The sequence below is a fragment of the Mustelus asterias genome, chromosome 2 (genome assembly GCF_964213995.1).
Source record: "Mustelus asterias chromosome 2, sMusAst1.hap1.1, whole genome shotgun sequence".
NCBI classification, from domain to species: domain Eukaryota; kingdom Metazoa; phylum Chordata; class Chondrichthyes; order Carcharhiniformes; family Triakidae; genus Mustelus; species Mustelus asterias.
The window spans coordinates 147,314,100-147,336,613 of NC_135802.1; the positions used below are offsets into that span (position 1 = coordinate 147,314,100).

Here is a 22,514-nt window from a genome sequence, read left to right on the forward strand (position 1 = left end):
GCAGGAGATCTCAAGGCGGGTTTGTTGGAATTCCTTCTGTTCGGAAGTCTGATTGCAGCGGTTGACCCAGTGGCTGTGTTGGCTGTGTTTGAAGAGGTCCACGTGAATGAAGTGTTGTTCATTATTGTGTTTGGAGAATCGCTGCTTAATGATGCTGTCACTGTGGTAAGTTCAGCTAAATCCTTGGCAGTTCTTTCTATATAATCCAGTAATGAAGGGAAAAAAAGTTCACATTTGCACTGGCACCTTTTTCAGTTTGGATGCTGAGATATTGCCCCAAATATTTCTGGTAATGTCAAAGGCATGTTTTATTTCCTTTGTTTTCTGGATGTGCTTACCATTGGCAAGACTAGTCACCCGTAGAGGGTTCTGGGCCAACTTTCTTGAACTGCTGTGGTCCATGTGGCATTTTATTTTTTGTGTAGCAATTTGATACAGTCGAGTGGTTTCACACCATGCCCTAGCAAAAGAAAGATTTACATTTATACAGTGTTTTCACAACCTCCCGGATGTCCTCCAGTGCTTTGCAGCTGATGAAGTACTTTGAAGTGTAATCACTTTTGTAAGAGTGAATAGGATTGCCGTAGAATCCCAACAGTGCAGAAAGAGGCCATCCGGCCCATCGAGTTTGCACCGACTCTCTGAAAGAAAATCCCACCCAGGCCCTCCCCTTCGCCCTACCCCCATAAACCTGCGCATTTTACCATGGCTAACCCACTTAGCCTACGTGTCTTTGGGGCAATTTAGCATGGCCAATCCACCTAACCCGCCCATCTTTGGACTGTGGGAGGAAGCCGGAGCACCCGGTGAAGTCCTGTGCAGACACGGGGAAAACATGCAAACACCGCGCAGACAGTCATCCGAGGCTGGAATCGAACCCAGGCCCCTGGTGCTGTGAGGCTCTAGTCATCCACATTCATCCTTGTGATGTATCGCCTTCCTTCATCAATTGGAAACCAAAAAGACTCATTGCTCAACTGGATGCTCCTTGGCTGTAAGCCATGTCACATGACCACCCCCCCCCCACCCATATCTGGCAAAGAGTAATGTCTGTTCCAAGAAAATGACAAAAAAACAACAATCTGTTTTAATGACATTTCAGACAATCCAATGTTTCCTTGGTTGCATTACAGGATATTTTGAAAACTGAACTTTAAACATATTTGAGCTTCCTTTTTCCAAAATTGCTCATCCAGCACTATAACTGCTAGAACTGGGTCTTAATTTCTTTATCATAGAACCATAGAACATTACAGCACAGAAACAGGCCTTTTGGCCCTTCTCGCCTGTGCCGAACCATTTTTGTGCCTAGTCCCACTGACCTGCAGCTGGACCATATCCCTCCACACCCCTCTCATCCATGTACCTGTCCAAGTTTTTCTTAAATGTTAAAAGTGAGCCCGCATTCACCACCTCATCTGGCAGCTCATTCCAAACTCCCACCACTCTGTGTGAAGAAGCCCCCCCTAATATTCCCTTTAAACTTTTCCCCCCCTCACCCTTAACCCATGTCCTCTAGTTTTTTTCTCCCTGAGCCTCAGTGGAAAAAGTCTGCTTGCATTCACTCTATCTATACCCATGATAATTTTATACACCTCTATCAAATCTCCCCTCATTCTTCTACGCTCCAGGGAATAAAGTCCTAACCTATTCAACCTTTTTCTCTAACTCAGTTTCTCAAGTCCCGGCAACATCCTTGTAAACCTTCTCTGCACTTTCAACCTTATTAATATCCTTCCTGTAATTGGGTGACCAAAACTGCACACAATACTCGCAATTCGACCTCACCAATGTCTTATACAACCTCACCATAACATTCCAACTCCTATACTCAGTACTTTGATTTATAAAGGCCAATGTACCAAAAGCACTCTTTACGACCCTATCTACCTGTGACGCCACTTTTAGGGAATTATGTATCTATATTCCCAGATCCCTCTGTTCTACTGCACTCTTCAGTGTCCTACCATTTACCTTGTATGTTCTACCTTGGTTTGTCCTTCCAAAGTGCAATATCTCACACTTGTCTGCATTAAACTCCATCTGCCATTTTTCAGCCCATTTTTCTAGCTGGAAAAATCCCTCTATCCCTCTGCAAGCTTTGAAAACCTTCCTCACTGTCCACTACACCTCCAATCTTTGTATCATCCGTAAACTTGCAGATCCAATTTACCACATTATCATCCAGATCATTGATACAGATGACAAACAACAATGGACCCAGCACTGATCCCTGTGGCACACTAGTCACAGGCCTCCACTCAGAGAAGCAATCCTCCACTACCACTCTCTGGCTTCTTCCATTGAGCCAATGTCGAATCCAATTTACTATCTCTCCACGTATACCTAGCGACTGAACCTTCCTAACTAACCTTCCTAACTAACCTCCCATGCGGGACCTTGTCAAAGGCCTTACTGAAGTCCATGTAGACAACATCCACTGCCTTCCCTTCATCCACTTTCCTGGTAACCTCCTCGAAAAACTCTAATAGATTGGTTAAACATGACCTACAAAGCCATGTTGACTCTCCCTAATAAGTCCCTGTCTATCCAAATATTTGTAGATCCTATCTCTTAGTACTCCTTCCAATAATTTACCTACTACTGACGTCAAACTTACTGGCCTATAATTTCCCGCATTACTTTTTGAGCCTTTTTTAAACAACGGAATAACATAAATTATCCTCCAATCATCCGGCACCTCGCCCATGGATACCGACATTTTCAATATATCTGCCAGGGCCCCTGCAATTTCAACACTAGTCTCCTTCAAGGTCCGAGGGAATACCCTGTCCGGTCCTGGGGATTTATCTACTCTGATTTGCCTCAAGACAGCAAGCACCTCCTCCCCTTTAATCTGTATAGGTTCCTTGACCTCCCTACTTGTTTGCCTTATTTCCATAGACTCCATGCCAGTTTCCTTAGTAAATACGGATGCAAAAAACCCATTTAATATCTCCCCCATTTCTTTTGGTTCCACACATAGCTGACCACTCTGATCTTCAAGAGGACCAATTTTATCCCTTACTATCCTTTTGCTCTTAATATACCTGTAGAAGCTCTTGGGATTATCCTTCACCTTGTCTGCCAAAGCAACCCCGTGTCGTCTTTTAGCCCTCCTGATTTCTTAAGTAGTTTCTTGCACTTTTTATACTCTTCAAGCATCTTATTTGCTCCCTGTTGCCTACACATGTCATACATCTCTCCTTCTTTATCAGAGTTCCAATATCCCTCGAGAACCAAGGTTCCTTATTCTTATTCACTTTGCCTTTAATCCTGACAGGAACATACAAACTCTGCACACTCAAAATTTCTCCTTTGAAGGCCTCCCACTTACCAATCACATTCTTGCCAGAGAACAGCCTGTCCCAATCCACGCTTTTTAGATCTTTTCTCACTTCTTCAAATTTGGCCTTTTTCCAGTTTAGAACCTCAACCCGAGGATCAGATCTATCTTTATCCATGATCAAATTGAAACTAATGGCGTTATGATCACTGGAACCAAAGTGTTCCCCTACACACACTTCCGTCACTTGTCCTAACTCGTTTCCGAATAGGAGATCTAATATTGCATCCTCTCTAGTTGGTACCTCTATATATTGATTTAGAAAATTTTCCTGAACACATTTTAAAAACTCTAACCCGCCTAGACCTTTAACAGCATGGGAGTCCCAATCTATATGTGGAAAATTAAAATCCCCTACTATCACAACTTTATGTTTCCTGCAGTTGTCTGCTATCTCTCTGCACATTTGCTCCTCCAATTCTCGCTGACTATTGGATGGTCTATAATACAACTGTGTTTACCCCAGTCCAACGCCGGCATCTCCACATCATGACTATAATACAACCCCATTAATGTGGTCATACCGTTCCTGTTTCTCAGCTCCACCAATATGGCCTTGGTAGACAAGCCCTCTAATCTATCCTGCCTGAGCACTGCTGTAACATTTTCCCTGACCAACAATGCCACCCCCCCGACCCTTCATCCCTTTGCCTCTATCACGTCTGAAACATTGGAACCCTAGAACATTGAGCTGCCAGTCCTGCCCCTCCTATAGCCAAGTTTCACTAATGGCTATAATGTCATATTTCCATGTGTCTATCCACGCCCTCAGCTCGTCTGCCTTCCCCACAATACTCCCGGCATTGAAATAGACACACCTCAGAAGATTATTACCACCACACACACAACCCTTCTATTCGTGATTTTGTATGAACTATTAACATCATTTACTTTCACCCCCGCTCCACTATCTGCTCTGGCACTCTGGTTCCCATCCCCCTGCAAATCTAGTTTAAACCCTCCCCAATAACACTAGCAAATCTCCCTGCAAGTATATTGGTCCCTTTGTAGTTCAGGTGTAACCCGTCTCTCTTGTACAGGTCCCACCTGCCCCAGAAGAGGTCCCAATGATCTAGAAATCTGAAACCCTGCCCCCTACACCAGTTCCTCAGCCACGTGTTCATCCGCCCAAGCATCCTACTCTTACCCTCACTGGTACGTGGCACAGGTAGCAATCCTGAGATTACTACCCTCGGGGTCCTGCTTTTTAACTTCCTACCAAGCTCTCTATACTCAGACTTCAGGACCTCCTCACTCTTCCTTCCTACATCATTGGTACCAATGTGTACCATGACATCTGGCTGATCACCCTCCCACTTCAGAACGCTGTGCACGCGATCAGAGACATCCCTGACACTGGCACCCGGGAGGCAACAAACCATCCGGGAGTCTCTGTCCCGACCACAGATTCCTTTAGCCTTTCTGAAATTCTCACCTTTTTAATGTTGGAGATTCTTTTGCCATCAAAGTGAAGATGCTGTGGATTAGAATTCTCCACATTTGTTCACAAGCCACTCCCAGTATGATGTCTTAAGGTTCCTGATGCTCTATAACCTAGCATTAACTGGAACCTTGGAATGCCCAGCAACAACTATCCTCGTAACCCCTGAAGTACGATTAATACTGGGTTGTGTTGAATTATGGGCAGCTTTGAGTCAGTGTAATATTAACACAATTCATCACAACACGGACAAAAGCAAAATACTGCGGATACTGGAAATGTTTGCAGAATTCAACAGGTCTAGCAACATGCATGGAGAGCAAAATGGAATTAACATTTTCATTTCATCGGAACTTGAGCGGGTTTGAGATGTCACCTGTTCAAAGCAAGGATTGAAACAGGGGAAGAGGAGGGAACGGGCAAAAGGAGAGGTCTGTGATCAGGTGGAAGATGGGGGTTTGAAATGGATGATGGTGCAAGCAAAAGAAAGGCAGCAATGGGGTAGTAAAGAAGCAAAAGGTGTGTAGAAGGACCACTCGACTTTCTTGAGCACCTTGGTCCAAACATTGAGAGAAGAGCTGAATTCCAGACATGAGACGAGAGTGCCTACCCTTGACATCAGGCATTATTTGACTGAGTGTGTCATCAAGGGAAAAGGAAGCTCTCCTCTGTTAGTCACACTCGACACAAAGGAAGATAGTTATGGTTGTTGGAGGTCAATCATCTCCATCCTAGCACATCGCTGCAGGAGTTCATGAAGTCAGAAGCAGGGATGGTCGCTGATGATTTGCACAAAGTTCAGCACTATTCACGACTCCCAGATGCTGATGCAGTCCAAATGCAGCAAGATCTGGACAGTGTTCAAGCACAGGGTTATTAAAGGCATAACCATCACCCAATCTCCCACTATCAACATCTTAGAGGGTTATCATTGACCAGAAACTGAACTGGACCAACCATATAAATACTGCGGCTGGGAATTCTACAGAGAGTAACTCCCCAAAGCCTGTCTTTGTGCAGACAAGAATCTCATGGTCTATGTTTAAGATATTGTGGAAATTAAGGGAGGGGGAAGTTTTCCGTGTCACCCACCACGGGAATCGTTGACCTTGGGCAGGTTTATCTGGTTTTGGCGCGAGCTTGGCTGGAGAATCCTGCCCAAGGTGGCTGAATTCAGGGTTTTTTTGAGTCAGAACAGGAAGGTTCTATAACATATCTTGAGTGCAATCTTGGCTGATCCTGAGTATCTTTTTTTCTCCATTTTTAGGTGCTGTACAATGTCTTTAACTCATTTGTGGAAGTAGGAGCAGGGAATGTTAATGGCCTGGACTATTTCAAAGGCATAGGTATGAGAGCACTACCGAACATGACCACAAAACCCCAGTCAGCTTGCCTAATGTCCTTTCATATTGTGTGTGTGCTCTTCCTAAAGGCAGGTCCTTGGCTTGTCATCCGTCAATGCTTAATTGTGAGCTGCGCTCTTGGCAGTGTTTTGCGAATGTTGATCTGTCATTGCTTCCCATTCTTGGGGCAGCTTTCAAGTCGTTCTCAGCCAGTGCAAGAATCGAACCCATGTTGCTAGTGTAACTGTGAACCATTAGTCATTTAACCAGCTGGGCTAACGTGTCCTGAATGTCCTTTGTTAGGAAGGAAACCTGCAATGGATTTTTATCTGAGAGGCAGGTGGCTTGAGCGAGGAAATTTTATAGCTTGGCACATGTGCCTTGGAGAAAAAGTGCACTGAGTGGTGGCATTTTTGTTCTGGGATCAGGGGCGGGGGGAGGGAAATGGGATGGGGCTGGAGTGGTGGTGGTGGTGGGGGGATGCTAATTAAACTAGTCATAAGGTCTGCCTCCGTTCTTTGGGATTTTGTCCTTGTTGCATTGCTAAATATTAGACTCTATAGCCCTCTATCCATTCCCAATGACCCTGAGTATTCTCCACCCCCCCCCATCCACCCATGCTAACACATGCCCCCCCCACACATCTCTGTGGCAATCTTGGTGCCAATTCATGCCAACCCATGTCCCCTGCCTTTACCCTTAAACCCTCCATATCATTGTACCTAGTAATAAGAACATAAGAAATAGGAGCAGGAGTAGGCCATCTAGCCCCTCAAGCCTGCTCCGCCATTCAATAAGAACATGGCTGATCTGATAGTGGGTTCAGTTCCACTTACCCGCCCGCTCCCTATAACCCTTAATTCCCTTCATGGTTAAAAATCTATCTATCTGTGACTTAAACACATTTAACAAGGTAGCCTCTACTGCTTCATTGGGCAGAGAATTCCAAAGATTCACTACCCTCTGGGAGAAGAAGTTCCTCCTCAACTCTGTTCTAAATTGACTCCCCCGTATTTTGAGGCTATGCCCCCTAGTTCTTGTTTCCATTCTAAGTGGAAATAACCTCGCTGCTTCTACTCTGTCTAGCCCCTTCATCATCTTATATGTCTCTATAAGATCTCCCCTCAACCTTCTAAACTCCAATGAGTACAGGCCCAGTCTACTCAATCTCTCCTCATAAGCTAACCCCCTCACCTCTGGCATCAACCTGGTGAACCTTCTCTGTAGCCCCTCCAAAGCTAATATATCCTTTCTTAAATAAGGGAACCAAAATTGTACACAGTACTCCAGGTGTGGCCTCACCAGTACCCTGTACAGTTGCAGCATGACCTCCCTGCTTTTATACTCCATCCCTCTCACGATAAAGGCCAACATTCCATTTGCCTTCTTGATTACCTGCTGCACCTGCAAACTGAGTTTTTGTGATTCATGCACAAGGACCCCCAGGTCCCTCTGCACAGTAGCATGTTGCAATTTTTCACCGTTTAAATAATAGTCCATTTTACTATTATTCCTTCCAAAGTGGATAACCTCGCACTTACCAACGTGATACTCCATCTGCCAGATCCTTGCCCACTCACTTAGCCTATCCAAATCTCTCTGCAGACTCTCTGTGCCCTTCATGCAATTTGCTTTCCCACTCATCTTTGTGTCATCCGCAAACTTTGTTACCCTACACTCGGTCCCCTCCTCCAGATCGTCTTTGTATATGGTAAATAGTTGAGGCCCCAGCACCAATCCCTGCGGCACGCCACTAGTCACTGATTGCCAACCGGAAAAGCACCCATTTATTCCGACTCTCTGCTTTCTGTTAGATAGCCAATCCTCAATCCACACTAACACTTTACCCCCAACTCCGTGTACCTTTATCTTATGCAGCGACCTTTTGTGAGGCACCTTTATCGAATGCTTTCTGGAAATCTAAACACACCACATCCACCGGTTCCCCTCTGTCAACCGCACTCGTTATATCCTCAAAAAATTCCAGTAAATTAGTCAAACATGACTTTCCCTTCATGAATCCATGCTGCGTCTGCTTGATTGAACCATTCTTTTCCAGGTGTCCTGCTATTTCTTCCTTAATGATAGATTCCAGCATTTTCCCAACTACGGATGTTAAGCTAGTATCCACCATGGGCAGACCTCGGGAGCCATCTAAAGTTAAATAAAATGAAATTCTAAGTATCCATTACAGCCGCCACTTGTATTTAAGAAAAAATAATGAAAGCCCACCCAATATATTTAAATCCAATCAGTATTTAATCCCTTATAAAAACGAACATTTGTATTCAAAACCCCACATCAAAGACAATTAATCCTTTGATAATATTTCAGAACTGTCAATAAAATTGTGAACTTAGTCCTCACTATCATGACAACCAGTTGTGGAAGCAGTCGAGCAATAATAACACAATAATGATAGTACTTATATTTGCATCAAATATCTGTTGGAACTGCCAGGATAATTAATTTTCACATTCGCAGATGCAGGCAGTTTTTGTCTAAAAAAAATTTAAAGGGCTGGCTATTGGAATAATTTGGCAGTTCTACATAATTTGTCTGCCTTCATGAGGATTTACTTCTCCGCCATAAAGGCATGGAACACACTGTTGGTTGAGTCTGTTTTTGGAGCAAAAAATCAGATCGGATTGTCCTGCGCACGCAGCTTAACTGCTTAGCCAAATTGTAACTTGCTCCTGTGCGCTTCACACTCCACCCCTATCCCTTTTGACAAAAATGGGATCCACCAGAAATGAGGCAGGACGCCTGGATTCCATTCACCATTTTGAAATGTTTCTGAATATGACTCAGTGCAAAATCAGTCCATGATCTCCCAACTCTGAGGCAACACTGAGCTACGGCTGACGCTCCTTGAAAGGGAATATTGGAAACCATTGTCCTTGGTGCTCTGCTCAAACTCTGTTCCTTACCCACCAACGCTATCCTTCTCCCTGGCAACTGTTGAACTAGGCTATTCACAACCTTGGTGATGTCTTTGACTCCAGCCACACATCGACACCATCAATAAGACTGTCAATTTCCACCTTGGGAACATCACTCAGCTCAGTCCCTGCCACCTCAGCTCATCTGCTGAAATATTTAACCGTTCCTTTGTTACTTTTAGACATGACTACTCCTGTACATCCTGGCTGGCTCCCCCAGCATCCATCCTCTGTAGTAATAAGCTAGTCTAAACCTCTTCTGCCCACATCCTAGCTTGCACCCAAATGTCCTCTGATCATGGACCTTGCATGTGCTCCATGTCAAGCAATATCTCAGTTTTAAAATTCTCGTCCTTGTTTTCAAATGGTTTCACCTCATACTATCTCTAACCTCACCCAGCCCTACAATCCTCTTGAGATTCTGCACCCCACCAGTTCAAGCCTCTTGTGCATCCCCAATTTCAACGGCTGTACTATTGGCGGCTGTTCATTTCCTCCCCAGATCCCTCTACCATTCTTTCCTCCTTTTTTAAGATGCTCCTTAAAAACCTACTTATGTTCTGACCAAGCTTTTGCCATCTTAGTTAGGCTGCACTTGGAATATAGTGTTCAATTCTAGTCGCCACACTACCAGAAGGATGTGGAGGCTTTGGAGAGGGTACAGAAAAGATTTACCAGGATGTTGCCTGGTATGGAGGGCATTAGCTATGAGGAGAGGTTGGAGAAACTTGGTTTGTTCTCACTGGAACGACGGAGGTTGAGGAGCGACCTGATAGAAGTCTACAAGATTATGAGAGGCATGGACAGAGTGGATAGTCAGAAGCTTTTTCCCAGGGTGGAAGAGTCAATTACTAAGGGGCACAGGTTTAAGGTGCAAGATTTAAAGGAGATATACGAGGCAGATTTTTTACACCGAGTAGTGGGTGCCTGGAACTCGTTGCCGGGAGAGGTAGTGGAAGCAGATACGATAGTGACTTTTAAGGGGCATCTTGGCAAATACATGAATAGGATGGGAATAGAGGGATATGGTCCCCGAAAGGGTAGGGGATTTTAGTTCAGTCGGGCAGCATGGTCGGTGCAGGCTTAGAGGGCTGAAGGGCCTGTTCCTGTGCTGTAATTTTCTTTGATCTGCCCTAATACCTCCCGAGGTACTTGGTGCCAGATTACATTTTAAAACACTGCTATGAAGAAACTGGGGGCACTTTACTGTATTATAATGAAGTTGTTATTGCTGTCCAGCAATAGTATGTTGACATAATCATTAAAAAAAATATATGTATTTGACATCAGATTGACGGCTTAAATGGGACTTTTTTTTTTCTTTCCCTAGTTTCTTTCTTTGTTGTAAGTTTGGGTGGAACTGCTGTTGGCATCATCTTTGCATTCATATTGTCCCTGGTAACCAGATTCACCAAGCATGTGAGAGTGATCGAACCTGGATTTGTCTTTCTCATTTCATACTTGTCCTACCTCACAGCAGACATGCTTTCCCTTTCCGCTATATTAGCGTGAGTATTTTTTTTACCTGTTTGATGTTCTTTTATTATTATCACTTATCATTTATTATTAAACTGGAAAGAGTGCAGAAAAGATTTGCTAGGATGCTATTGGGACTTGATGGTTTGAGTTATAAGGAGAGGCTGGATAGACTGGGACTTTTTTCCCTGGAGCATAGGTGGTTTAGGGGTGACCTTATGGAGGCCTATAAAATAATGAGGGGCCTAGATCAACTAGATAGTCAATACATTTTCCCAAAGATGGGAGAGTCTAAAACTAGGGGGCATCGGTTTGCGGTGAGAGGGGAGAGATACAAAAGGGTCCAGAAGGGCAATGTTTTCACACACCAGGTGGTGAGTGTCTGGAACAAACTGCCAGAGGCAGTATAGAGGCGGGTACAATTTTGTCTTTTAGAAAGCATTTAGACTGTTACATGGGTAAGATGGGTATAGATGGATATAGGCCAAATGTGGGCAAATGGGACTAGCTTAGTGGTTTTAAAAAAAAGGTGGCATGGAGAAGTTGGGCCGAAGGGCCTGTTTCCATGCGATAAATCTCTATGACTCTATGACTTGTGTTGCTCTCTCACTTACCTGTAGTTAGCAGCAGAAGAGGCATCAGCATACACCTTCAGCTGCGAATCTGCAGTTACTTGGGGACATGCACACAAAAGGGAAGAAGGGGCTCTGCCACTGACTTAGCTCTAAGGTGGCTAGAGTTAACTGATCTTACCCGGGGCTACAGTCTGCCCTGGTATTCCTGGGCCCCTGTGAAGAGAGTTTACAGTGGCTGATTGCCACCCATTGACCCTTGCTAAAAATAGAGCTGGTCTGGAGGATGGGTTATCACAAGATCAGGTGTGGCTCTGTGCCAATGTCCCTTCACATATCAAGATTGATCAACTGGGCGAGTGTTCCTTGTACGTGTTCCACCCCCACGTCCTCGAGCTGTTTTGCTCAGATTATTTTTGCGAATGAAAGAAAAGTTTGGTGAATTGTTTTTTTTCCTTTTTATTCTTTCATGGGATTTGATAGTTGCTGGTTGGGCCAGCATTTGTTGCCCATTCCTAATTGCCCCTTGAACTTAGTGGCTTGCTAGGCCATTTCAGAGGGCAGTTAAAAGTCAGCCACATTGCTGTGGGTCTGGAGTAACGTGTAGGCCAGACTAGGTAAGGATGGCAGATTTCCTTTCCTAAATGACATTTGTGAACCAGATGGGTTTTTACGACAAGCGGCCATTGGTTTCATGGTCATCAGTAGATTTTTAATTCTGGATTTTTTTATTGAATTCAAATTCCACCATCAGTTCAGCCTCAAGCTATTACTACTAGGAGTAGATGGGCAAGGGACTAGGTTCTTCCTTGTATTTGGGAAATTCTTCTTCCAGGGCTCCATTGGAACTTATTAAAGATCAGCAGTGATGAGATTTATTGCGGGCACTGTTTTTCATAGAATTTCATAGAATCCCTACAGTGCAGAAGGAGGCCATTCGGCCCATCAAGCCTGCACTGATAACAGTCCCCCCCATCCCTGTAACCTCACGTATTTACCCTGCAAATCCTCCTAACACTAAGGGGCAGTTTAGCATGATCAATCAACCTAACCTGCACACCTTTGGACTGTGGGAGGAAACCCAAGCATCCGGAGGAAACCCACGCAGACACGTACAAACCCCACATAGTGACCAAAGGCCAGGATTGAACCCGGATCCATGGGACTGTGAGGCGGCAGTGCTAACCACTGTTGCACCTGCACTGTTGTTGAAGTTTTGCTTCTGCTCTCCTATCCTTAAACATTCTTGGTTCTTTTCCACCAGTATTACATTCTGTGGCATTTGCTGTCAGAAATACGTAAAGGCCAACCTCTGTGAGCAGTCTATCACCACCGTCAGGTACGCCATGAAAATGCTGGCAAGTGGAGCGGAGACCATTATCTTCATGTTTTTGGGAATCTCTGCAGTGAACCCGGATATATGGACATGGAACACAGCCTTTATCCTTCTCACACTTGTCTTCATCTCCGTCTACAGAGTCATTGGTGCGTGCTTGAAGGCTATTGTTTAACTAATTACTACCAATGCTTAGGCAACTGTAAAAACGTGATTAAGATGGAGCCAGTTTTGATATAGTAAGATGGTCACTCCTTGTATTTTATTTTTTAAATATTTAATTATTTCACCTTTTCCTCTCTCATGTGATGCTGTTTCTTGCCAAAGTAAATGTTTACCCAGCTCATGTTTGAGGAAACCACTCAGCAGGTCCAGGAAACATCTGTGGAGAGAGAGGAACTAGAATTACCGCTTCAACATGATCACCTTTTGATAGGATGGACCTCTCCGTTGGTGTATACCATGGGCGGGATTTTCCAGCCATGCTCACCCTGAAATTGGAAAATCCCACCTGAGGTCAACAGACCTCATGGTCCGTGTCCTGCCCGCTCTGATTACTGTGGCAGGCGGGACGGGAAAATTTCAGCCCATGGGTCTGGTATTTTTCTGATGTAAGGTCATCAAACATTAACTCTCCATCAATGTTGCCTAACCTGCTGAGTGTTTCTTGTGTTTTTATTTCGGATTTATAGTAGCTTGCTTTTGTTATTTGGGAAGAGGTTGATCAATACAATATTGACGAGAAGGGGTGGGTATGGATTTCATAGAATCCCTACAGTGCAGAAGGAGGCCATTCAACCCATCGAGTCTGCACTGACCACAATCCCACCCAGGCCCCATCCTCAGACATCTACCCTAGCTAGCTGAGGTGTTAAATTGGTGGAGATGAACAGGCCAAGGATGGATCATGGTGACATTGTTTGATAATCGGTGTGTGATTACGCAGGACTGTCCACTCAGCTTTTTATAGATTAGTGTATTTTTTTTCCTGAGATTTCCCATCCACCATGATGGATGGGCTGAAAATCGTGAATTGGAGGTGCACAAGTGGAAAATTCTGATGCAAGCCAATAGAAGGACGGTAACAAGTTAATTAGCTGTTCAATCATGGGGTCAATCACAGTGAATTAAATCCTGGTATTATCCAGCCTTTTATACATGCTTAGTTTCCAGAAGACAACAGTGGATAATGAGCAGTGATCACATAAGATTCAGTTCATTCCTGGGACCAGTTCTAACAGGAGTCTCCCAAGAGTTTCTCAAGCTACTGTGGATGTTGATATGGTTTCCAAAACTTTTCTCCTGGTTTTTACCTTTTGAAGTACCTTCTTCAAAGTGTGCCACATATTAAGAGCTATAGTACCCCACCTGCACTTTATGATGGGGATTGGGACCAAATGTCCCCTATTATTGGACATCAAAGCAATATTCAGAGCTAGCATTCTAGCCTCTGCTTGCTTTTGGAATGGGCCCTTTTGCCAGAGATGTGTGAATACTACCACTGAGCCAGTGGCCACTCTGTCTGGGCACAGCGATGTCATTGAGTTCCAATCCAGCGTTAGGAACCACACTGCCCAAGGTGACTTCCATTGCAGGAGCACCAAGGCCAATAACAGTCTCTTAACTAAGGTGAGTTAACTTTACAGTGGCTAAAGATTAAGTTGGCCAATTACATAATACTGACCCTGCATAGCTCATTGCAACACTGTGCAATACAATTCAGTGATAAAGGCCCAAGGAAAAGTATGCCATTCAGTCTCACAATCCTGATTCTATTTTTTGATGCAATCATGGCTGATTTATACTTTAATTCTACACCCATTAGACTTTGACATATAATCAACCAGTCTCAATTTTGAAATGTTAAGTTCACCCACAGCTTTCTGGTAGACTTTTGAGATTTTCTGTACCGTTTTGTGAGAGGATGAGTGCTTTCTTGTGTCAGCCCCTGTACTCATTACTCTATATTAAAGTTTGTGTTTCCTTATGTCAAACCATTGACCAGAGGACAAGTGTATGTTGCTGTGAATCTACCCTATCCAAGGCTTTAATCATTTTATACACCCCAATCTGATCATTTGTTAATTTTCTGTACTCGGGAATAAAGCCTAGTGTATGTAACTATGTTTCCTAATTTAACCCTTCACACCCCCGTCTAATTCTGGTGTAACTGTGCTATACCTATTGCAAAGCCAATTCATTGTTCCAGAAGTCCACTATCCATGGTACTGGGACATTGTTTTCATTGTTTTACTTTTTAAAAATGTATTGGTGTTTCAAGTAGGCTCACGTTAACACTGCAATGAAGTTGCTGTGATAATTCCCGAGTTGTTATGCTGCAGCACCTGTACGGGTACACTGAGGGAGAATTTAGCATGGCCAATGCAGCTAACCAGCATGTCTTCAGACCTGTGGGAGGAAACCGGAGTACCCGGAGGAAATCCACGCAGACACGGGGAGAACGTGCAGACTCCACACAGACAGTGAACCAAGCTGGGAATTGAACCCGGGTCCCTGTCGCTGTGAGGCAGCAGTTCTAACCACTGTGCTGCCCATATGTGGTGGCTTCATAGATTTGCTGTAGACTTTGTAAGTTTTGCTGTTCAGTAGAATGGTATTTGTGTCTTCTATTGTAACAGATGGGATAAATTCTCATTACATAATATCCATTCAAATGATGTGCTATTCACAGCAACATACATTTGTATCACATTTGCTCCAAGTATTATTTGCTGCTGTTAACTAAAGCCAAACATTCAGACAGTGCCATGTTTCTAAATGATTTGCCTCCAGTTTGTGAGGGACTCAAATTGATTGCCTTCTCACCTAGGAAAGCAGTAAGCTCACAAAGGGCAAAATAGCTCTGAATTCCTGCTGCATGTTGGCCACTAATGGCACCACCTCCTGGGGTAGGGTGATGGGGGAGGGGCTTCAACCAAGCTCGGTTGGGGGAGGGGGCCTCAACCAGGGCTGGGGAGCGTCTCATAAAGTTCGATTAGTGAGTTAGCCTAGACTCGAGTAGAAAACTTCAAGTTATCTCAGAGCTCACTGGACCCATGGAATTGTATCACGCAAAAGGATTTCTACCATGGTGAGGAGATGACATAGCTAATATCAAACAATAAAAGAAGTTAGATTGCTTTTAAAACACAATCTATTGATCCTTTATCATCTGAAAACCAATCCTACCAAATGTCACAGGCAAAAGGAATTCATCGCTCTGTACAGCTATGCAATGATCTTGACTTAAAGGTGCTGTATCTGCTAGTTAAAAATAAATGCTACTAGTTTTGAGCTTTAACTAAAATATTTCCACTCTTTCAATATTTTAGGTGTTGTAATTCAGACCTGGATTCTCAACCACTACCGTGTGGTGCAGTTGGAGATTATAGATCAGGTGGTGATGTCGTACGGAGGTCTGCGTGGAGCTGTAGCCTTTGCTCTGGTGGTGTTGCTGGATGGAAACCACATACGCGAGAGACGATTGTTTGTCAGTACGACCATTATTGTGGTGTATTTCACGGTCATCATCCAGGTAAACCAGTACTGTTGTGCTGTCTGCACTCTCTACAATAATTCAGTCAATCCCAAAGCTATTTTATCTTTTGAATGAAATGATAAGCAAGATCTTGTGGGCCCTCTTGGGTTGGTGCAAATGATCTTGTGATACTTATTCGAAGAAGAGCAAGGGAGTTCTCCCCAATGTCCTGCTGAATATCTATCCCTCAAACAATACCACTAAATCCGGTGTTGTAGTCATTATACCAGCTGTTTGGAGGAACATTGCTGCCTTGAAAATGGCTGCTGCATTTCCTATATTACAATGGTGACGACACTTAAAGCACTTTAAGTACTTTATGACATCCTGAGGCTGTGAAAGGCACTTTATGAATGCAAATCTGTCCTTATTGCACATGGCTAAAGGATTTACTGCATATGCACAGATCACATGTTGAATGGCTTATGTTTTAATTGAGGCTTCTTCTGTTCCCTTTTCTCATCTAGAGGATTATAAATATTTTGAAATTGCCCAGTGCAGAGGGCCACAGATGCTCACTTGTTGAGTTTATTCGAAATTGATAGCGTATTGGGCTCAAAATTAGATAGGAAATTGGAGTTGAGGTCCAGGACCTGCCATAATCTTAGTCAGTGGTATGAGCAGGCTTGAGGGGCCATATAGCCTACTCTTGTTTCTGTGTGTGGCGGAGTAGGAGAACTCTCTTTCCTTGGTCCGCACTGTGTGAAGATGGATGAAGGCTATTTATTTGGTCTGTACTGCATGAAGAAAGCAGGAGAGAGAACATTTGGTAAATTGAGTATTCTGAATAAATGGGAAACCGACAATATCATCCATAAACTGTAACCATGCGCCAGGATGTTACAGCCCCGCTATGGAATCTCCCAGACAGATTTAAATTGCTGTTTGCTTCATTTGGGGCTGGTGGGAGGTACCATAAAGTCCTGGCCCTGGAGATGGATGACCCCTGTTGCGACTGATCTATGGAATTTATCATATTTGTGTCAGAAGTGCTGTGGATTCTGCTCACTGATGAACTTGAGCTGATTGCAATATCTTTCAGGGGCTGACGATCAAACCTTTGGTCAATTGGCTGAAAGTAAAGAGGAGTCAGCACAGGGAGCCTTTACTCAATGAGAAACTTCATGGAAGAGTAAGTTCAGTTTTTGTGGCTGTCGGAGGATCCATTCATAAATCAGCACTGTGGTGATGCACTAGTGTCCATTTGGGAGCATGCCACTGGCATGATTTTAGTGTCTCTACTGCTGTGACGACAGCTGTATTAGTAACAAATCAAAGCCTAAGCTGCCCATTTTAGGTTCAGCATTTTGGTTGATAGCTAATGTTGAGGTTTAAGGGAAATAATTGTGTCACCCCGCCAGCATGTGCTCATTTATGGGATTCACAGATTTGTTCGTTGTTAAATTTATCCTTGTGTAATGTTCTAACTATGTTTGGGGATTGTGGGTTGTAACAGAAAGAAAAGAATGTGATTGGCACACGTGGATTCAAACTCAAACAACAGGTTTTATTGAAAGAGGTGTTCTCTGGGCACAGAATACAAAACTGAAAGTAACACTGCAGCCGATGGCAACACCCTAATGACATCATCATCAAATCATGTGATCAGCTCTTGAAGCAACCCACAACCCTTTTTCTGTCCAGTTAAGAGCTTGATTGCCACTGTCTATGGGGGGGATGGTTCTTCCCAAAAAGACCTGGGGATCTCACCAAGTTGAAAGCCAGCAGGTGAGACCCCATCATCTACAAAAAAATTCAGCCCACCATCTCCCTATTTGCTCTTACACTATCATAATTGAGTAGTTAAGTGGGTGCAGCACATCAAAGATATTTTTAATAGTTTTTTCCTCCCCTGACGATAGCAGTGTTGACATCCGGGCCAATTTAAAAAAAATAATAATCTCCTTATTTTCAAATTCACCATCCTGTCTCATTCTGGCAAAATTTACTTTTAAAGGGCCATGGATTCTTTGTCAAAATAGCAAACGTTTATCTTCTTGGTGTTTCAAACCACAGTGTAATGACATAAATGGCCTCATTGTTGGCCATAAGCAATGTCTTAGCAAAAATGACTTTTTTTAAGAAATCCAAATGTTGAGACAGAATATGGACGTTCTTAGTAAGTGAGTTCAATGATGTCCACAGATGGTTCTGAGGAGTAGAAAAGGAGTGAACAGGTTGTGGTTTAAAAATGGTTTCCCAAACCAAACTTGCAAGAGAGCTAAACGGGGATTAGAGAGATGGTCACAAACCTGAGGGGAAATCTGTGTCAGTTAGTTTATTGCAACTCTCTGGGTTTTTGGAGTTGGTGACCCAAGAACATGATATAATAATGCTGTTCAAAGAACAAAATGTATTCCAACACTGCCAGGAATGGATGAATCAATGAAAATGATGTCGATGTTGATTATAATTTGCATTTTTTAAAAGTTAACAAATTCCAATGAAATTTGGGACCGGGATTTTTTGGTGATGAAGGTGGCTCACCATTGGTAACTGGTGGGACCTTCTGGACCTGCCAATGTTTACGGTGTTTTGCTGCCGAGGAACTCAAGGGTGGCACAGTGGTTAGCACTGTTGCCCCACGGCGCCAGGGACCTGGATTCAATTCTGGCCGCGGGTCACTGTATGGAGTTTGCACATTCTCCCCATGTCTGTGTGGGTTTCCTTCGGGTGCTCTGGTTTCCTCCCACAGTCCAAAGATGTGCAGGTTAGGTTGATTGGCCATGCTAAATTGCCCCTAGTGTTAGGGAAATAACAGTGTAAATATACGGAATTACAGAAATAGGGCCTAGGTGGGATTGTAGTCGGTGCAGACTCGATGGGCCAAATGGCCTCCTTCTGCACTGTAGGGATTCTATGAACTCGCCATGCGGGGTCACCTTCAGCAGGACTGGAAAATCCTGCTGGCAGGAAGGGCCAGAAAATCCTGCCCTTGGTCTCGAAACAATTGTTAGACTCACAGGTCTTTTGTAAATGGGGATTCTGTGTAGTTAATGCCATGTCAGACAGAAAGGAATCTAAAAGTTTGAAACAACTATCCTTTGTATGCTAGTGTTGCAAGTCCGATTTCCCCCTCATTTTAAAGAATTGCACTGTTTCTTTTTTAAAGGCATTTGATCACATTCTGTCTGCAATTGAAGATATTTCTGGGCAAATTGGACATAACTATCTTCGAGATAAGTATGTAAATATTGTGATAGATTTTTTTCAGAGTTCTGTAAATGTTCAGCACAACTGGGCGGCACGGTAGCACAGTGGTTAGCACTGCTGCTTCACAGCTCCAGGGACCTGGGTTCGATTCCTGGCTTGGGTCACTGTCTATGTGGAGTTTGCACATTCTCCTCGTGTCTGCGTGGGTTTCCTCCAGGTGCTCCGGTTTCCTCCCACAGTCCAAAGATGTGCGGGTTAGGTTGATTGGCCATGCTAAAATTGCCCCTTAGTGTCCTGAGATGCGTAGGTTAGAGGGATTAGCGGGTAAATGTGTAGGGACAAGGGGGTAGGGCCTGGGTGGGATTGTGGTCGGTGCAGACCCGATGGGCCAGATGGCCTCTTTCTGCACTGTAGGGTTTCTATGAACTCATGAATGCCCTCCTTATTGTGTCACTTAATTTTTATACTTTTTGGGAGAGGTGCTTGATATCCTATCAAATCTTCTTTCCACTGGTTCTTTGCTGGATCTGTCTGATTTCCCTTCTGTAACAGCACAATTTATAAAATGGGGTGGCACAGTGGTTAGCACTGCTGACACTCACTGTCACTGTCACGCATCTCCACATCATGACACTCACTGTGCCAGAGGCTGGGTTCAATTCCAGCCTCGGGTAACTGTTTGTGTGGAGTTTTGCACGTTCTCCCCATGTCTGCATGGGTTTCCTTTGTTTTCCTCCCACACTCCAAAGATGTGCGGATTAGGTTGATTGGCCATGCTAAATTGACCCGGAGTGTCAGGGGGACTAGCAGGGTAAATACGTGGGGTTCTGGGAAAGGGGCCTGGATGGGATTGTTGTCGGTGCAGGCCTGATGGGCCAAATGGCCTCCTTCTGAACTTCTATGAATTCCATACCCAATGACATTCCACAAAATGATCCCTTGAGATTTTGCTGCCTTGTAGTTCTTTCTTGTGTTCAAGATTTGGTTAGTCTACATACAACTGTGACCTTTTTAAAACGGTGTGTTCCATTTCAGGTGGACTAACTTTGATAGGAAGTACCTGAGCAAAATAATGATGAGGAAATCGGCACAGATTAGTCGGGATAAGATCCTAAGCGTTTTCCGTGAGCTGAACTTGAAGGATGCCATCAGCTACGTGTCTGAGGTAATCTCATCGGTGGGCCAGTTAGTTACACACATGCAGAAAGACGGACTTTGTAACTGGTAGCTCGATGATATGTTAATCGTAAAATAAAACTGAGCGTGTTTGTAAGAAAAATATCAAACCTTATAAATCACTGTTCAGTTTTCAGCTGAAGTATTACGTTCAATCCTCAGCACCACATCTGGGAGGATGCCAAGATTTTGGAGTGGATGTAGAGATTATTTGAATGGCACCAGGGATGAAACTCTTCAGTTATGTGGGACTGGGATTGTTCTCTAAGCAGAGAAGGCTAAGCGGAGTTTTAATAGAGGCGTTCAAAATCGAGGAAAAGATTTGCTAATTTCTCCTTATTTGCTCTAGAGAACAGGCAGGAAGATTAGTCGCAAGAAGACTTTTAAGATAATTGGTGAAGGAAGATGAGGAATGAGGGGAAAAAAATCATCTTAAATTGCACTGATCTGACATCCATTACCTGAGAGGATGATAATGGTAACGTTAAAAAGGACATTGGACGTATACTTCGAAGGAAACAAAATTGGAGGGCTATGGGGAAAGAAAAGGGGATTGGGATGAATTAGATGAGTCTTTCAAAAAGCTGACACAGGAAAGGCATGGTGGCACAGTGGTTAGCACTGCTGCCTCATAGCGCCAGGACCCAGGTTCGATTCCAGCCTTGACTGACTGTCTGTGTGGAGTTTGCACATTCTCCCCATGTATGTGTGGGTTTCCACAGGGTGCTTCAGTTTCCTCCCACATTCCAAAGATGTGCAGATTAGGTGGATTGGCCATGCTAAATTTTCCCCTTAGTGTCAGGGGGACTATCAAGGTAAATACGTGGATTGTCAGGGTAAATACATGAAGTTATGGGGATAGGGCCTGAGTGGGATTGTTGTCGGTGCAGACTCGATGGGCTGAATGGCCTCCTTCTGCACTGTAGGAATTCTATGAACGATGGACAGGATTGCTGCCTCTGTTGCTATCCCTTGCTGTCGTAAAGCTGTACAATTTGAGTTGTCCAGTGTATATTCCAAGCAGAACAGCTGTATGTTTGATAAGATATTGAAAAGTGAGGATCCGAAACTGCAGTTTTCCTTGCGTTTTGTCTCTTCTGTTCACTGCTCAGGAAAAGGACAAAGCTTTCACTTTGCTGGGCAAGGGCAAATAAGAAAGATTCTCAGTTTAATGTATTTTGTTTACCATCCTGCTGGCCTAACCAAAAAAAAAGTCTAGTTATGTTTCCAGGGTAATTAAGCTCCTTCACCTTGCTCATGCGTTTCTGCTTTTCCTTGGCATGGGTTGAAACTCGCCATGTTTGGTGAGTCCCCTTTCTAAATGGATTTTCACCTTCTTTCTCCTTCCACGCTCCTGATAACTTGGAGCACCAAGTTACATGCCACCACATTCCTGTAGCAAAATAGGGCAAGGGTCTTCAACTAAACAGTTTTGTTTTCTACACTCTCTTACTCCTTTGTAAAGTGCGGTGTTGGACTGCAGTGTTCTGGTAAATATACTGTTGACCTCCTTTGCCGAATTGCTTTCTTTTTCGCCCAGACAGCGAGTATTATCTCGTTGTGTTTTGAAGTGAACATGATGGATAAAGCGTGACTGCCAAGTTCACTAATTAAATATCAAGTTTGCAAGCTGCAGTCTGGTTGAGTTTGGGGTCCTTGCTGTAGCTCAGCATGTGGTAGAACATGCGGTCTTGACCGCAGTGGTGTTGAAAAATAGTCTTGTGCAGCCCAGAAGACAGTCATTCAGCACACCATGCATACGCCAGCACTGAAATGTCAGCCAAGACTGTGGGCTTGAGAGTGACAAAAACAAAATGTTGGACATCTGCTTAAACTCCTGATACATAATTCTCCCCTCCAGGTACGCACAGTTGAAAGTTAATTGAACAATTCCTGTTTCATTGACAGTTGATGTCTGACTTTTGTGGCTTTCCAATTCTGTAGGGAGAACGGAAAGGCTCCTTGGCTTTTATTCGCTCGAGCAGTGATGTTAACGTTGACTTCACTGGCCCTCGTCACTCTGTTGTAGACTCCTCTGTTTCTGCAGTGTTGTAAGTATTGGCTGTGTGAGAATGTTGGCATAACAGATAAAATTATTTGATAATCAGTCATACACACTTCGTAAAGTGCATATTTTTCTGGACCACATAAAAAAAACCACTTCAGATTGAGAACTGAGTGGGAAAGTTCT

General features: G+C 43.9%; 1 protein-coding gene across 1 annotated transcript in view; it reads left to right on the forward strand.

The window, feature by feature from the left end:
* Window positions 1-22,514, forward strand: part of LOC144479518 (sodium/hydrogen exchanger 3-like) — a 134,305-nt gene that overhangs the window by 100,168 nt on the left and 11,623 nt on the right. The window contains 9 exon segments of the mRNA XM_078198286.1: window positions 5-165; window positions 6,055-6,133; window positions 10,403-10,580; window positions 12,385-12,605; window positions 15,789-15,991; window positions 17,037-17,126; window positions 19,107-19,177; window positions 20,183-20,312; window positions 22,268-22,374. Coding sequence (XP_078054412.1) covers window positions 5-165; window positions 6,055-6,133; window positions 10,403-10,580; window positions 12,385-12,605; window positions 15,789-15,991; window positions 17,037-17,126; window positions 19,107-19,177; window positions 20,183-20,312; window positions 22,268-22,374 — 1,240 coding nt within the window.